Below are 17983 nucleotides of genomic sequence, written 5' to 3'. Positions count from 1 at the left end.
TATTTAATTGGTTATAAACCTAGGCAATTGCCACATGATAATCAACAGCCCCTACACATCAATTTCCATGCTTTAACTATGCTTTCCTCAAAGAATATGGGTAGGACTAATTTAATTAGAAACATGCGTTAAAAAGAACAATGTTGCCAACCCTTTGCTAAGCTGGCATAGCTGGGGGCACACGACATTCAAGAGGGCTGAGAAATGCATTATGTGCTTCCCTCTCCATCTCAAGAATCTGCTCTCAGAAGCATTGAGGAAGAGAATGTAAACAAAACCCAAAAGGAATCTCTACAACTCCTGCGCTTCCAAAACACCATGACCAAATATTGCAGTAACAGCATTGGAGTAATGATTTGGAGGCAGGGAATGTTCTTGAGTTCATAATCCCTCATGTGTGTGTGGGTGGTGGGTGGTGGGGGGGGGGGGGGGGAGAGAGAACACTGTAAAATTGTTTTCATACACAGATTACACACACACAAAAAGTACCTTGATAAGAGCCCTTTTGGTAAGTTTCTGGTTAACCTCAGGCTTATTCATTATATTCTTTGCTCTATGAGCATACTCCAGAGTACTGAGAGTTTCCTGTAATTAAAAAAAAAAAAGTTATGTTACATCACCACTGGCATAAGTGCCCATGTAGTCAAATTTACAAAATCAAGATAAGTTATTTGCTAAAAGAGCGGAGAACACTCCATTTTCTAGAGAATGAAAAGAAAAAAAAAATCAAAATCACAACCTAACTTTACCTCCATGTTTATAGATGCAGGGGAAACAGTGGCTATTATAGAGGTCTTTGTACGACCTCCAAGAGAGTCCTGAAGGATTCGAGTGAGTTTGGACTCTCTGTATGGAATGTGAGGGGCTCTTTCCACAAGTGCTGTGATGACTCTTCCCAAAGTCAACAGAGACTGGTTTATATTTCCAGCTTCACGAGCTCTTTTATCAACTGCTCCAGAACGACCTATGTTCTCACTTCCTGCTAGATCAACCTGGAAAAGAAAAGAAAAAAAAAGTCATCCTTGAGCATTAGATGACAGATGATTTCAACATTGGCCTCATTTTATAGGAATCTGTGCCCATTATAACAATTTCTAAACATAGTACTGCAGTACATACAAATCACTGTGGGCTTGTCTTCTGGTTTTGTCAAAGTGTGCAAAAACAGTAATCATAGGAACTAGTAGCAAGTAAGATTTAACTATGTCAATTCAATAGAGGAAAAAAACCCCATGGCAAGCTTACCAAATTGAGTTTTCCAATCTTAACGAGTTCCTCTCCATCAATCGTAGTTTCTTTCATGTGGATAGTAACAGAAAACACAGAATGGGAACGACTGAAAAAGTAAAATGTGTGTCTCATAAGCAGACTATAAAACTGAACATAAATGCAAAAAAAAAAAAAAAAATAGATGCATAACCACATATTGGCATATATTAAACTGCAATGCAATGAAGGTTTCTCCTCAAATTGGAACAGAACTTAGATTCCAGATAACAGAAGGTAGGGAAAAACTGTTGGCTGAGAAATTTCATTCAGTGCTTTTAATTCAAACCAGAACCAACATTTGGGTTGCAGTAGTCTTCCATCTACCCAAGCCTCTGTCATTTTTAAACCGCATCTCTGTCTAGTCCAGGGGTAGGCAACTCCGGTCCTCGAGAGCCACAGGCAGGTCAGGTTTTCAGGATATCCACAATGAATATGCAGGAGAGAGATTTGCAAGCACTGCCTCCATGGTATGCAAATCTCTCTCCTGCATATTCATTGTGGATATCCTGAAAACCTGACCTGCGGCTCTCGAGGACCGGAGTTGCCTACCCATGGTCTAGTCTAACGGACTCAGCTGGTGACGAGGAAGAATGAAGAACACAAACTAGGCTGGTCCCAGTTTAAACTTTAGAAAGCTAGAAATTAAAACGTTTTTTTTTTTTTTTTTTAAGTATGTGCTTAATTGTCAGGTTTTAGCTTAGAGTAACTTTTCAAATCTATTACAAACTGATTTATGTAATTAGGCTCTTTTAAACTGGGTCTTAGCATTTTCTTTAAGTCCTACCAAACATATTGTTTGTGTCCCCCTGAGCTACACATGCAGAGAGATCCTTCTAGAGTCTGCCATGAAAGCCAACCCGAGAGAGAGAGATTTTTTTTATTTTTTTTTTAGGAAAGATCTAATTTCTCTTTTCTTAGTGTTTTCTGCAGACCATTCCCAACGAGTGGGAAGTACCAGAGGAGTACCTAACGAGGGCGGGAAACATAGTAACATAGTAAATGACGGCAGAAAAAGACCTGCATGGTCCATCCAGTCTGACCAACAAGACAAACTCATATGTGCTACTTTTTGTGTATACCCTACTTTGATTTGTACCTGTCCTCTTCAGGGCACAGACCGTATAAGTCTGCCCAGCACTATCCCCGCCTCCCAACCACCAGCCCCGCCTCCCACCACTGGCTCTGGCACAGACCGTATAAGTCTGCCCAGCACTATCTTCGCCTCTCACCACCGGCTGGCTCTGCCACCCAATCTCGGTTAAGCTCCTTAGGATCCATTCCTTCTGAACAGGATTCCTTTATGTTTATCCCACGCTTGTTTGAATTCTGTTACCGTTTTCATTTCCACCACCTCCCGCGGGAGGGCATTCCAAGCATCCACTACTCTCTCTGTGAAAAAATACTTCCTGACATTTTTCTTGAGTCTGTCCCCCCTCAGTCTCATTTCATGTCCTCTCATTCTACCGCCTTTGCACCTCCGGAAAAGGATCGTTTGCGGATTAATACTTTTCAAATATTTGAACGTCTGTATCATATCGCCCCTGTTTCTCCTTTCTTCCAGAGTGTGCATATGTTCAGGTCATCAAGTCTCTCCTCATACGTCTTGTAACGCAAATCCCTTACCATTCTCGTAGCTTGGTAAGAGAACCTCAAGCCAACAAAAGCCCCAGTCTCTCTCTCTTCTTGCCTGCACATCCAAACAGTAATGCTTCACAAAAGAAAGTGTGAACAACCACATGGCCACCCGACAAATATCCAGAATCAGAAACAAGGAGTGTTCCGCCCAAGAAGCAAACTTGTGTCAGAGGCGGGGCACAGCAGAGGAAAGGATCCAGCGTCAGCTCAGGCAGCCTATCATCACTGCACAGGTCACTAATGATGGACTGAGAGGAGGGGGAGGGAGAAGAGAAAGCAGTGCTAGACTCGGGGGGGTGGGGGGTGGAGAAGAGTCAATCATACCGCAAAGTACCACAAAATTTGCTTGAGCCTCTGCGCTCTGGTAGGACTCAAGAAAATTTGACTGGTCTCATAAGGAAAAATGAGAATAAAAACATAAGCATTGCCATACTGGGACAGGCCAAAGGTCCATTAAGTTCAGCATCCTGTTTCCAACAGTGGCCAATCCAGGTTACAAGTACCTGGCAAAATCCCAAAACAGTACAATACATTTTATGCTGCTTATCCTAGAAATAAACAGTGAATTTCCCCCAGTTCATCTTAACGTAAATTAGTTCTTACCTGATAGTTCCAACAGATCAATCCAAAGACTTGTGGGTTATGTCCCTCTGCCAAGCAGGTGGAGATAGAACGAACTTCTGAGGTTCCAAAGCAGTGTGAACAAGCAAACCATTAACATACCAAAAACTCTCCTGCCTCCAAACAAGTCAAGTCCTTCAACCGCTACCGCGGGAGGAAATACATGCAGCTCATTGCAAAAAAAAAAAAATGAGATCCTTCCATGTGGCTCTGGCAATGTAACAGTAACTGAAAGCTGCAAACGCATAAACTGCAATAGATAAAAAAAAAAAAAAAAAAAAAAAACACGCTGAGAAATAAATACACAGGGGGGCCTCTGGATTGATCTGTTGGGACTAATGTATCAGGAAAAAATTTTATCTTCCATAGCATCCCACAGATCAATCCAGAGACTTGTGGGATGTACTCAAGCAGTCCTCAAGTAGGGTGGGATACTGACACCCCAGCTGCCAGGACAGTAGCTCCAAATGAGGTCTCCTCCCGTGCCGCCACATCCAGTCGATAATGCTTCGAAAAGTATGTACTGACAACCAAGTCGCCAACCGACAAATCTCCTTGTTAAGGAGACCAAGCGGGACTTGGCTGCCAAAGTTGGTGGAATGCACCCGCACTTTCCACGGTGGAGCTTTCCCCAATGAGATGTATGCCGAAGAAATGGACTTCCGCAGCCAGCGGGCCACCGTGGCCTTGGAGGCCAGATACCCTCTCTTGGGTCCAGCGAAGAGGACAAAAAGATGATCTGAATGGTGAAAGTAGTTAGTGACCTCCAGGTAGCAGAGAACACGCCGCACATCTAGACACCACAATGCTTGATATTCAGCCAGATAATCCTCCCTACAAAATGCCAGGAGGAATAGTTACCGATTCAGACGAAAACGCCAAGACCACCTTAGGCAAGAAGGAGGGGACCATTTGAATAGAAACCCCCGCTTCGGTGAAGCGGAGAAAGAGATCTCTGCAGGACAGGCTTGCAGCTCAGAGACCCTCTTCGCCGATGCGATAGCCACCAAAAACACTGCCTTCAGTGTAAGATCTTTCAAGGACAAATGATCCAAAGGCTCAGAAGGGAGGACGCTGGAACGTGCGCAGGACAAGATTAAGATTCCACGCAGGGAGCACTGGAAGGCACGGTGGATACAGGTAGTTCACTCTCTGTAAAAAGCAAACAGATGGGATGCCAGCGAGGATCTTTAAAGGTGCCCTCTAAAACAGGCCAAAGCCGCTACCTGAACCTTCAAAGAGCTCAAACGACTATCCAGCCCATCCTGCAAAAAAAAAAAGCGAGAATGGCTTACACCGATGCCAACAAAGCTGATAGGTCTGTTGCCTCTCACCGGACCGCCATACATGCGCATAGGCTACTGAAACAGAACGCTTCCACGCCTGCAGCATAGTGGTAATCACTCTGTCTGGGTAACCTTTCTTCCTTAACCATACCCTTTCAAGAGCCAAGCCACAAGACCAAAGGGGGAGGGATCCTCCATGACGATCAGACCCTGCCACAGTAATCTGTTGTGGGCTGGAAGCGGATCATGTCCATGTACCAGGGGTGCCAGGGCCACCAGAAATCGCCCATCCCGGATGCAGTGCAATGAGTCCCACTACTCTGCCCACTATGGGTCACAGCAGGAACACGTAGAAAAGCAGAGACTGAGGCCAGGCCTGCGGAAGCACATCGATACCCTATGACCTGGGATTCTTGCCCTGCTGATCCCCCAAGTCATGAGATTGATCGCTCTGGTTCACCAGCGCTCCGTGATCTGAGCAAACGCCAGACTTGACAGCTCCCACTCTCCCAGATCCAATGAATGGCAACTGAGAAAATCTGCCTTGACGTTCAAGGATCTCGCAATGTGTGCCGCTGAGAGGAGGGGTAGACACTGCTGTGTCCAAAGGCAAAGCAGAGACGCATCCTTGGCAAGTGGAGCATTCTTGGTACCACCTGTCTGTTGACACATGCAACCATCATAGCATTGTCTGAAAGAATTCGTACTGGCCGTCCCAAATAGACAAAATTTCCGAAGCGCCAGTTGCATAGCTCTTAGCTCCAACTAGTTGATTGACCAAGAGGCCTCCACCTGTGACCAAGTCCCCTGTGCCATATGGCCCAGGCAATGTGCCCCCCCAGCCCAGCAGGCTGGCATCCATAGAAACTACCACCCAGTCCTGGATAGCCAGGGGCATTCCCAAGCAAAGATTTTTCCAGGTGCTGCCACCAACACATTGCCAACTGAGTGTACAGCAACCAGGAGCATAGCGAGTAGTCCTAGGTCAGGGACAACCACCAGCTGAAAAACGACTGCCGGAGAGGCCACACATGATTCCTGGCCATGGATCCCAAGATCTGCACATAGTTCCATGCTCTGGGGGCAGGTATTTGCAGCAGGCTCTGCACTTGGGCCTGATCTTCAGCAGTTGAGCCTCTGGGAGGGACACTTTTCCCCACTCGTGTATCGATGAGCACCCCCAGGTATTCCAGAGACTGAGAGGGACATGTGGCTCTTGGGCAGATCGACTATCCACCCCAAAGATTGTAGGAGCCCAACCACCTGCTCAATCACCCACACCCTCTCCTTGTAAGACACTGCCTGAATCAAACATGCAGGTAGGGGTGCACCTGCACTCCCTCCTTCCGGAAATTGACTATCCACCCCAAAGATTGCAGGAGCCCAACCACCTGCTTCATCGCCCACACCCTCTGCTCGTAAGACGCCACCGTCTCCAGGCAGAGGAGCATGACCCAAAACTGAAAATGCTCACCCAGCACCACGATGCAGAGAAAGCGCTGGTGAGGAGGCCAAATAGGAATATGCAAATAGACCTCCTTGAAGTCAAGAGGTCAGGAACTCCCCCGGTTGCACTGCTGCAATGACCAACCTCAGAGTCTCCATCTGAAAACGTTGCAGTGCCTGTTTACACCCTTTAAATAGGAGTACATGGCGAGAGGATCCGCCCTTTTTGGGTATCATGAAATAAATGGAGTAGCGGCTGGAACGGGTGAGACTGCACAGAGGTCGATCAAGGTCACGAGTCTCTCAGACTGCTGAAATTTTGGCTTGCAAGGTGATTCTATGAAAAACTCCACTAGCAGTCTGAAGAATGTGTTTGTATCCATCTCAGATAAACTCCAAGACCCATTCCACCAGAAAGTGGGACAGCTGCCCCTTATCACCAGCAGCAGATGGACCAGGGCCCCATCAATGGGATCATGTGGCCGCAGCTGGTCGAGTGGAAGCGCTGCCAGAGTGACACCTTTCTCCCCCCCCCCCCCAAAAGGGCTGTTTTGGCAGGAAAAGAGGCTTAGAAAAAGTGGCAGCACGTCCAGGGAGATAACGCCTTGCTTCCCTGGACCCTGCGCGAAAGCGGGAACTTAGGCTTATCCTCGGTCAAATGCCAACAATAACACCCCCCAGGACTTTCACGATCTTCTCCAAGTTGTCCCCAAAACACAGCTCACCACTAAATGGTAAACGCACCAGGTAAGACTTGGACGCCGTGTCAGCCACCCAATGACACAGCCAAAGGTGAGCCGTAACCGCCAGCAAAATCTCCTTAGCCGAAGCCTGAAGGAGGTCATACAGAAGATCCGCAAAATACGCAAGCCCAGCCTCTAAAGAGGGTAAAGAGCTGACCAGATCCTCTGCTGAGGCTGCCTTCTGAACCCAAGAAAGGTACGCCCGAGATGTATACGACCTGCATTATGGATGCCTGCAGGCACAGAGTCACCACCTCAAAGGACATTTTAAGGGCAGTCTCTAGTTTCTGGTCCTGGGGGATCCTTCAGGGCCGTGCCGCCCTCCACCGGCAAGGTGGTCTTCTTAGTAACCCTAAGGACTCCAATTCCCCCGCTGGTAGTGGATAAAGGCGAGAGATAGCCCTCACCACACATAACCCAGAATCCGGTGTATCCCATTGCGCCACAATTAAGTGGGTGGTTGCTTGGTCCCCAACATAATAGACGAAGCTGCAGAGGCCACAGCCGAAGAATCCGGAGGGGAGATGTCCAAGACTTCCAGCGCCCAAATGAGAGCAGGGGAGCTACTCCTTGCGAAACAGCCATGTGGCTGCGGGATCACCACCCCCATCCGGCGGCAACTCTCCCTCTTCTAGAGTATGACAAGGCCAGTCAGGACCCACAAGAAAACTGGTCCTCATCCACATCAGAGACCACGCAAGCCTCCTCCAGGTGCTGTGGAACTTCCACCCATGGCAGTTGGGCAACAGTTGTGGTGGGAGGGCCAGGGCTCTCTGATGATCCAGAGCCGTAGTAGGAGTTTGGAGCCTTCCCAGCAGCTTCAACAAAAATGCTTTATGCATTAACAAACAAAAAAAAAAAACAAACAAAAAAAACTTACATGAGAAGGGAGTAACCCCCATGCCCTAATCCCTGTCAGCATCCTGGAGAGAACGGAGGTCAAACAGATCTGCAAGCGGGAACTGTCCCAGCCTGTGTGCCCTCTGCCTGTGCTGTTGCAAGCACCGCCGTGCGTTGGGGGGGGGGGGGGGGGGAGGGGGGAGACATGGCACCCGACAAAGGGCGTGAAACAGTAAGGCCAGTGGCTGCCACCAGAACCAGCTGAGTAAGATTCCCCTCCCTCGGTGCTTCAGTTCCCACTGACAAATGCGGGGAATCTAAAAAAAAAAAAAGGCGCCCGCTGAAGGGCATGAAGATAAAAGGCTACAGGCGCCCGTTGATACCAGCTCCGATGATAGCGCACACTCTCCCGCTTCCTGACCGACAGCAGAAAGGTCTTTATGGGAGCATATGCAGCACAAGACCCAGATGCTGCTCTCTGGCACCCATACTGGAAGCAGCACTTCAGTTTCTGAAGGTGCCGCCATGACATGACATGTGACACCCAGGTCACACTGAAGTCCCCCCTCACCCGAGCTTGCAGCCACTCCCCACACTTCAAAATGGAGGGATTTATTTTTAAAATCATTGGTTGTAGGCAGGAAACAACAGCAGAGCCCTCAGCAATACCTCAGGCAAGCAACGAGGGGGAATGGGTGGGGGGATGGATAGCCTGGTACCACCCAGGTGTACCCTTATCATGCATGGAGACCTCAACCCCAATAAATGCTCAACTTAGACTCCTGGCCTGTTCCCTGGTCCATCAATGCAAAGTTGCAGGATATGACCCTCCACCTGCTAGATAGAAAGAATACTGAGATTGAGGTGGCTGCACATGACCACCTATAGGGAACCTCAGTTCTCTATCCCCACCTGCTGGCAGAGGGACATAATCCACAAGTCTCTGGATTGATCTGTGGCATGCTATGGAATAAATGGCTTATGGACTTTTCTTTTAAGAAGTTATCAAAACCTTTTTTAAACCCTGCTAAGATAACTGCTTTTACCCCATTCTCTGGCAACAAATTCCAGAGCAGATAAGATACAAGTAATATGTACCCAAGCTAATTATTCAACCAGATGAGATCAAGAGCATCTCATCTGGAAGGGGCATGCTGGGAAGGTTCAAGTGTCTGAGGGGTTTAGTAGGTTAATCCATTATACTGAACTGGTCTGGTCATGACTAGCAGGAGGTTGAAGGGTGGGGGTTGGGAGACAGCATTATTGGTACAATAGAAACATCCAGAGGCCATTCTTGTAGTTGAAATGTTCTGATATGGTTTAAAACATCTGAATGATAAATGTCATCCTAATATAACATCACGTTGAATGTATTTTTCAGGATCACACTGATGTTAGAATGAACATTTTTATGAGTCTTTTCCTTCTAAGCAGCCTTATGTGGGGAAAACAAACTATGTCAGAGTTGTCTGTGGATGAACAGCCCCTTTTTTGAGCTGGCAGCATGATGATGAACAATATATATTCAGTACAATATGTAGTAAAGATGTGTACAAATTACAAGGGACTGAGGTTTTCATGTATACAGTGAACCTTTATGGGACAGAAGAGCATTCAGACCCAATTTGTTCTCCTTTGTATATGAGCACACCTTTTTTCTTTCTGGATGAGCTCAAAATGAGCAATTAGTCTTATAATAACGTCTTATGATTTTGAATCATCATTTATGCTAGCAGCTTCTTGATTTCAGTCTGTTATTTTCGATATAAGTAAATGCCAATTTTACTGGTCAAGTCAGACATGTGTTTATCTTGTTGGGCAGACTAGATGGACCGTACAGGTCTCTCTCTGTCGTCATCTACTATGTTACTATGTAAATGGAAAAAAGGAAAAAAAAAAAGAATCTGAGAAAATATTATATACCTGGAATAAGCATTCATCAACGTGGATGCAGTTGTTCTCTTTGCTGCACCCCTCTCTAGAATATGATAAACTTCGTCCTTGTTGTGCACTGCGATCTCTTCTAACCCTTTGATAATCACACCCCTCTGCCATCCAAGGGGGGGGGGGGAAGGGAGGAAGAACATACACCAAATAATAGGTTAGAAGAACGTTATTTTCATACTGATCTCATAAAAACGGATATCAACTAAACCTTTCAAAAGATGGAAGCTGACCTTGTTACGAGGATCATCAAACATCTGGAGTCTCTCATTGACATCAGGAGAGGGACTCAGAAGGTCAAAAAGCTCCTCATTGTAGATTTCCAACAAAGAAACTTTAACTGAAAATTCAGTTCCATTTTCTGAAAGCTTTTCAAATATTTGATGCAATGTCCGTGGAATTATGCCAGCCAAAGGATCCTGAAAACAAACCACAAAATATTTGAACTTAAGCAAATGAAGTTTAAAAGTTGTCCTACCAGACGACAGAAGTGTGCTAAAGATATTCTGGAAAAAAAAAAAAAACATCAGAACTGGCATACTGTGAACTACAGATGTTTGGCAGGAAGAGGGAAGGGAAGATGTTGCTTCTTGAACCAGAAATTTCCCCAATGCCTCTGTACTTAATTGGGTTTTTAAGTTTCTTCACATCAGACTCACTAACTATGCCTCCTCATTTTCCTTTTCTCAAAGATCCCTTGGGAGAACCCAGAAGGGGAGCACTTCTGATCAGAACAATCCTGCCCTGACCAACCAGATCAGAGGGATTAAGGGGGGAGGGGCAGGGAAGGGGAAACCTCAGAAGAGATGATTGCATCCCTTCCACACAAAAGTTTACCAACCTCAAAAATGTGCTGCTCAAGCTTCCATTGTATGTTACTGTTTAAAGGTTTACCGGAACAAAATGTGTTCTTATAGAGACATAGGAAAATGTAGGCACATAAAAGACCATATGGCCTACCCAGTCTACCCATCCATGCCATATACTCTCCCTATCACTCCCTTAGAGATCCTATGTACTTGTTCAAGCTCTCTTAATGTTTTCGTCTCCACCAGTTCCACGAATTTCCTCGTTACTTCCGAGTCTATCCCCTTTCACCTTCATCCTATGCCCTCTCATTCCAGAGGTTCCTTGCAACAGACTCACCTAAGGTAAAATTATGTATAATCATACCTGATAATTTTCTTTCCATTAATCATAGCTGATCAATCCATAGACTGGTGGGTTGTGTCCATCTACCAGCAGGTGGAGATAGAGAGCAAACTTTTGCCTCCCTATATGTGGTCATGTGCTGCCGGAAACTCCTCAGTATGTCGATATCAAAGCTCCATCCGCAGGACTCAGCACTTAGAGAATTACACCCACGAAGGGACACTCTGCCCAGCTCACCACCGCCGAAACGGGGGAGGGGAATTAACCCAGCTCATCCCCACACAAGTGGGGGAGGGGAATCCGTCCAGCTCATCCCCGCGGAGCGGGGGAGGGACACCACACCCGCCGATGCGGGGGGGATCTGGCTTATCCTGCAACCGCAACCGCGGGAGGAGCTGACTGACCCTAACACCGCCGAAGCGGGAGGGGTACAAAGCTGCCCTACAGCCGCACGAAGCGGGAGGGAGTGCCGGCAGAATTTATGTCTCAATCCAGCCCCGTAAAACGGAGGGGAGAGGAATGCAGCAGCTCACTGTAACACAAAGTCGTCTCAACTCTTGAAGAATCCAAGTGAAAGAAGAACTTGAACACGAAGTCCTCCTGAAGTAACTGAAGGCTAAACTTGAACCTAAAATTCAACCAGAATATAAACAGTACAGATATCTGGGAGGGGCTATGGATTGATCAGCTATGATTAATGGAAAGAAAATTATCAGGTATGATTATACATAATTTTACCTTCCATATCATCAAGCTGATCAATCCATAGACTGGTGGGATGTACCGAAGCAGTACTCACCCAGGGCGGGACATAGAAATCCCTGACCTCAACACTGAAGCTCCAAACCGGGCCTCCGCCCGTGCAGCCACAGTCAAACGGTAATGCTTGGAGAATGTATGAGCCGAAGCCCACGTTGCCGCCTTGCATATCTCTTCCAAGGAGACGGATCCGGCCTCTGCCATCGAGGCCGCCTGAGCTCTCGTGGAGTGAGCCTTCAGCTGGATAGGCGGCACCTTCCCCGCGGCCACATAAGCCGCTGCAATGGCTTCCTGGACCCATCTTGCCACTGTAGGCTTAGCAGCCTGCAGACCCTTACGAGGACCTGCAAACAGGACAAACAGATGATCCGATTTCCGGAAATCATTGGTCACTTCCAAGTATCTGATGATGACTCGTCTCACATCCAGATATTCAAGAGCGGAGTACTCCTCTGGGTAGTCCTCCCTACGAAAGGAAGGGAGACAGAGCTGCTGATTCACATGGAAGCGAGAACCAATCTTGGGCAGGAAGGAAGGCACTGTGCGAATAGTCACTCCTGCCTCAGTGCACTGCAGAAAAGGCTCTCGACATGAGAGCGCCTGGAGCTCGGAAACTCTTCTGTCTGAAGTGATAGCCACCAAAAAGACTGCTTTCAACGTCAGGTCTTTCAGAGATGCCCTCGACAAGGGTTCCAAAGGCGGCTTCTGCAATGCTCTTAGCACCAGGTTGAGATTCCACGCAGGCACCACTGAGTGCAGAGGAGGGCGCAGGTGATTAACTCCCTTGAGAAAGTGCACCACATCTGGCTGCGAAGCCAGGGAAGCACCCTTCAGGCGGCCCCTGAAGCAAGCCAGAGCCGCTACCTGGACTTTAAGGGAACTGAGCGACAGGCCTTTCTCCAGACCTTCTTGCAGGAACGCCAACACTGAAGAAATTGGAGCAGTGAAGGGAGAAAGTGAGCCTGCTTCACACCATGCTGCAAAGATACGCCAAACCCTGGCGTAAGCAGTAGAAGTAGAGCGCTTCCTCGCTCTCAGCATAGTGGCGATGACCTTGTCTGAGAAGCCCTTCTTCCTCAGACGCTGCCGCTCAATAGCCAGGCCGTAAGACCAAAGGGGGAGGGATCCTCCATCACCACGGGACCCTGATGTAACAGGCCCTGCTCCACTGACAGCCGCAGAGGATCGTCGACTGAGAGCCTGAACAAGTCCGCATACCAGGGACGTCTGGGCCAATCCGGACCCACCAGGATTACCCTGCCGGGATGCTTTGCCACCCGGTCTAGCACCCTGCCCAACATGGGCCAGGGCGGGAACACATAGAGGAGCTCTTGTGTCGGCCACTGTTGGAGAAGAGCATCTACTCCCAGGGATCGAGGGTCCCGTCCTCTGCTGAAAAAGCGCGGCACTTGGCCATTGGCCGATGACGCCATCAGATCTAGGCTCGGCTGGCCCCAGCGCTTCGTGATGTCCAAGAACGCCTGAGCAGATAGTTGCCACTCTCCGGGCTCCAAGGTATGGCGACTGAGAAAGTCCGCCTTGACATTCATGACTCCGGCAATGTGGGCCGCTGAAAGCTGCTCCAGGTTCGCTTCCGCCCACTGGCAAAGACTCATAGCCTCCTTGGCTAGAGGGGCGCTCTGGTACCTCCCTGGCGGTTGATATAGGCCACAGCCGTGGCATTGTCCGACAGGACCCGTACAGGCTTCAACACGAGTACCGGGATGAACTCCAGTAACACCAAGCGAATGGCTCTGAGTTCCAGGAGGTTGATAGACCACTTGCCTCTGCAGGAGACTAGAGCCCCTGCGCTGTCCTTCCCAAGCAGTGGGCTCCCCAGCCCATCAAAGAGGCGTCTGTCGTGACGACAATCCACTCCGGGGTCACCAGAGGCAATCCTGCAGACAACTTGTCTGTCTGCGTCCACCAGCTCAGCGCCTTGCGCACTTCTGGGTCCACGGGAAGGCGCACAGCATAATCCTCCGACATCGGAGTCCAGCGCAGCAGCAGAGATAGCTGTAGTGGTCTCATATGAGCCCTGGCCCAGGGCACTACTTCCATCGTGGCCGTCATAGAGCCCAACCGCTGCACGTAGTCCCAAGCCCGAATAGGAGAGGCTACTAGGAACTAGTCCACCTGAGCCTGAAGCTTGACAATCCGATTGTCTGGCAGGAACACTCTGCCCACTTGGGTGTCGAATCGAACTCCCAGATACACCAGGGACTGAGTCGGGCGCAGCTGGCTCTTCTTCCAGTTGATGATCCATCCCAGGGAGCTCAAAAGAGCAACTACCCGGTCCATAGCTTTGCCGCACTCTGCATAAGAGGGGGCTCGGATCAACCAGTCGTCCAGATAAGGATGGACTTGTACTCCTTCCTTTAGCAGGAAGGCCGCTATGACCCCCATTACTTTGGAAAAGGTCCGCGGAGCAGTAGCCAACCCGAAAGGGAGGGCTCTGAACTGGAAGTGTCGTCTCAGGACTGTAAAACGCAGAAAGCGTTGGAGAGGAGGCCAGATGGGAATATGCAGGTACGCTTCCTTGATGTCCAAGGAAGCCAAGAACTCTCCTGCCTTCACTGCCGCTATAACAGAGCGGAGAGTCTCCATGCGAAAGTGCCTCACTTTCCAGGCCCGATTGACCCCTTTGAGGTCGAGGATAGGCCGGACAGAACCTCCTTTCTTTGGAACCACAAAGTAAATGGAGTAACGTCCCTTGCCAATCTGATTTTTTGGCACCGGAACGACCGCACCCAGGCGGATCAGGTTGTCCAAGGTCTGCTGCACTACCACAGCTTGACCGGAGACTTGCAGGGAGAGAGTACAACCCCGTCTCTTAAGGGTTGGCAGAACTCTAGCTTGTAGCCGTCTCTGATGACTTCCAGCACCCACGCGTCTGAAGTTATAGTGGTCCACTCGCCCAGAAACGAGGACAGCCGTCCTCCAATCTGCACTGGGGCATGGACCAAGGCCCCGTCATTGGGTACGAGACCCTGGGGGAGGACCGGAGGGAGCACCTCCGGGACGGCGGTCTCTGCGAAAGGAATGCTGCTTGGGGGAGAAATTCCTCTTGAAGGAAGAGGGGGCAGAGGAACCCGACTTGCCCGGGCGGTATGGAGGTATCGGGACGAGTACTAACCCGAGCCCTGACCTCTGGTAATTTCTTGCCCTTAGACGTGCCGAGATCGGTCACGATTTTGTCCAGCTCGACCCCAAAGAGCAGCTTGCCTTTAAAAGGCAATCTAGCCAGGCGGGATTTAGAGGCGTGGTCAGCAGACCAATGTTTCAGCCAAAGCCACCGCCGCGCAGAGACTGTCTGAGCCATGCCTTTAGCTGAGGCTCTCCAGACATCATACAGCAAGTCTGCCAAATAGGCTAAGCCCGATTCCAGGGCCGGCCAATCAGCCCTCAAGGAATGATCCGAGGGGGAAGCCCGCTGCACCATAGTCCGGCACGCCCTGGCCACATAGGAGCCGCAAACTGAGGCCTGCAAACTTAAAGCAGCTGCCTCCAAGGACGACCTTAAGGCCGCCTCCAATCTTCTGTCTCGGGCGTCCTTTAGGGCCGTGCCACCTTCCACCGGCAACGCCGTTTTCTTAGTCACCGCAGTGATTAAAGAATCCACGGTAGGCCACAGATAGGCCTCACGTTCACTCACAGCCAAAGGATAGAGGCGGGACATAGCCCTAGCCACTTTAAGGCTCGTTTCCGGGACATCCCATTGAGCCGCAATTAAGGTGTGCATGGCATCATGCACGTGGAAGGTTCTAGGCGGGCGCTTCGTCCCCAGCATAATGGCAGAGCCAACAGGGGCTGAGGGAGAGACGTCCTCCGGAGAGGAAATCTTCAAAGTGTCCATGGCCTGTAACAACAGGTTGGGCAAATCCTCTGGGCTAAAAAGCCGCGCTGCAGAGGGGTCATCCGCTCCATCCGAGCAGGGATCTATCTCCTCCAAGGAATCCGCAAAGGATCGTTGGGAGACCTCAGACACGCTGCCCTCATCTACATCGGAGGAGACAAAAGTCCTCCAAGGCCTGGAAATCAACCCGAGGGCGTTTACCTCTGGGAACCTCAACCTCTTTATCAGAAGAGGGAGCAGGGGCAGCGTTTTGCATGAGGAAAGCCTGATGCAGCAGCAAAACAAACTCGGGGGAGAAACCCCCCAGACTGTGCACTTCCGCAGCCTGGGCAACAGCCCTAGACGCACTCTCAACCGGCGCTCGCAATAGCGGGGGAGAGACATGCTGCGCATCCAAAATGGCGTCCGGCGCGAAACTCCGCGAAGGAGCCGCGCGGGAAGAACGGCGCTTAACTTTAGCCGCTTTTGTGCCGTCGTCCAAATTAAGGGCGTTCATGGCATTAATGTCTCCAACCTCAAGGGCGGCCCCGAAGAAGCCATCCGAGCCGCGTGGCCGGCCAAGATGGCGGAGGCGAGGAGCGGGGGATGGGCGTTTATGGCGGGAAAAAACCGCCACGCCGGAGGAACGACCGGGACATTCATCGGTCACTAAACTATCACCCATCAAGGGCGAATCAGGTTGTAAAACCCCCGCATCCCCTCTAGAAGCGCTCCAGCGATCCGGGGAGCGACCCTTTGCGCCCTCGCCCTCCGACGCCATTGCCACGAGGAGAAGAATCGGGGAACCCCCTGCCCGCTATAAAAAGGTAAAATTACCTGCTTGCCGCTCCGAGCTGTAACGAACTGGTGTCCCAGTGAGTAGCTGCAATGAACGTTTAAAGAAACATCGAATTAAACGCCTTTAAAGACGTTTAAAAAATTTTTTTTTTTTTTTTTTTTTTAAACGGAGCCAGCGGGAGGGGGGAGAAAAGGAGGGACCTGGCACCACCAGGTTTGCACTTGCTCAAAAGAGCCCTCAACCAAACCTAAAAATTAGGCTTGGAGGCCTAGCCAGAGCTGCTGCTGTGTGTGACCACCACCTGCTGAGATAGAGAACATACTGAGGAGTTTCCGGCAGCACATGACCACATATAGGGAGGCAAAAGTTTGCTCTCTATCTCCACCTGCTGGTAGATGGACACAACCCACCAGTCTATGGATTGATCAGCTTGATGATATGGAATGTGCATTTAAAAACCTCTATAATATCTCCCCTGTCCCGCATTTCTTACGAAGTATACATACCGAGATCTTTAAGTCTGTCCACAAAGGCTTTATGATGAAGACCATTAACCATTTTAGTAGCAGCCTTCTGAACATATTCCATCATGTTTATATAATTTTGAAGGTGCAGACTCCAGAATTGTACATAATATTCTAAATGAGGTCTCACCGCAGTCTTATACAGGAGCATCATTACCTCCTTTTTCCTACCTGCCATTCCTCTCCCTAAAGCACCCAAGCATCCTTCTAGCTTTCTACTTTGTCTTATCTATCTGTTTGGTCAACTTAAGGTCAGCACATACGATCACACCCCAAGTCCTGCTCCTCTTTCGTGCGTAAAAGTTCTTCACCCCATAAACTGTACAGTTGCCTTAGGTTTTTGCAGCCCATGCATGACCATGCATTTTTAGCATTAAATCACAGATGTGAAATTCTGGACCATTATTCAAGCTTTGCTAGGTCATTCCTCATATTGTCCTCACCATGAGGGCTGTCTACGCCACTGTAGATTTTGGCATCATCCGCAGTTTATTTAGATGTCGTCTATATGGAATCATGTCAATGGCTTTGCTAAAATCTAAATACACCACATCTAGTACTCTTCCTCAATCCAACTCTGGTCACCCAAAGAAATCAGATTTGTCTGATTAGACCTGCCTCTAATGAAACCATGTTTCCTCAGTTCCTATAATCCATGGGATTCCAAGAACTTTACAGTTCCCATCTGTGTTTGTCTTCTGCAGTCCTGCTCATGGCCCTTCAGCTGTGAACACAGAACAGAAATATTTGTTAAGCAATTCCGGCTTATCTTTACGAGCTTCTAAATATTCTTCCCCTTCAAGTCTTACAATGCCAATTTTAATTTCCTATCAGTAACATATCTTATAATAATATTTTTTGTCTTGTCCCCCCCCCCCCCCCCCATTTTACTGTATTGGCTATTTCTTCCGTTGCATCTTTGCTTTCCTGACTACTCTACCAGCTTCTCTTAGCTTTTCCAGATATTAATTGTCACCTGTCTTCCTCTTTCTGTGATCTCATGTAATTTCTAAAGGCTAACCTCTTTTTATGCACCTTTTCAAATACTATTTTTGAGAACCAGGTGGCCTCCTTTTCCTCTTATTTCTATTTACTTTCCTTACAAAAAGGTTTGTTGCCCTTACAATAGC

General features: G+C 48.8%; 1 protein-coding gene across 2 annotated transcripts in view; it reads right to left on the bottom strand.

Annotated features, from left to right (window-relative positions):
- The window catches only part of KIF11 (kinesin family member 11), a 125975-nt gene that overhangs the window by 53822 nt on the left and 54170 nt on the right, over positions 1-17983 (bottom strand). For both annotated transcript variants that reach the window (XM_030203008.1, XM_030203007.1), the window contains exons 6-10: positions 10018-10203; positions 9764-9888; positions 1246-1336; positions 750-992; positions 490-585 (exon numbers count right to left, since the gene is read on the bottom strand). In XM_030203008.1, coding sequence (XP_030058868.1) covers positions 490-585; positions 750-992; positions 1246-1336; positions 9764-9888; positions 10018-10203 — 741 coding nt within the window. The remainder of the gene's footprint in view (positions 1-489; positions 586-749; positions 993-1245; positions 1337-9763; positions 9889-10017; positions 10204-17983) is intronic.

The sequence above is a fragment of the Microcaecilia unicolor genome, chromosome 5 (assembly GCF_901765095.1).
Source record: "Microcaecilia unicolor chromosome 5, aMicUni1.1, whole genome shotgun sequence".
In the NCBI taxonomy this organism is placed as follows: Eukaryota; Metazoa; Chordata; class Amphibia; order Gymnophiona; family Siphonopidae; genus Microcaecilia; species Microcaecilia unicolor.
This window is presented reverse-complemented; position numbering and strand designations above follow the sequence as displayed.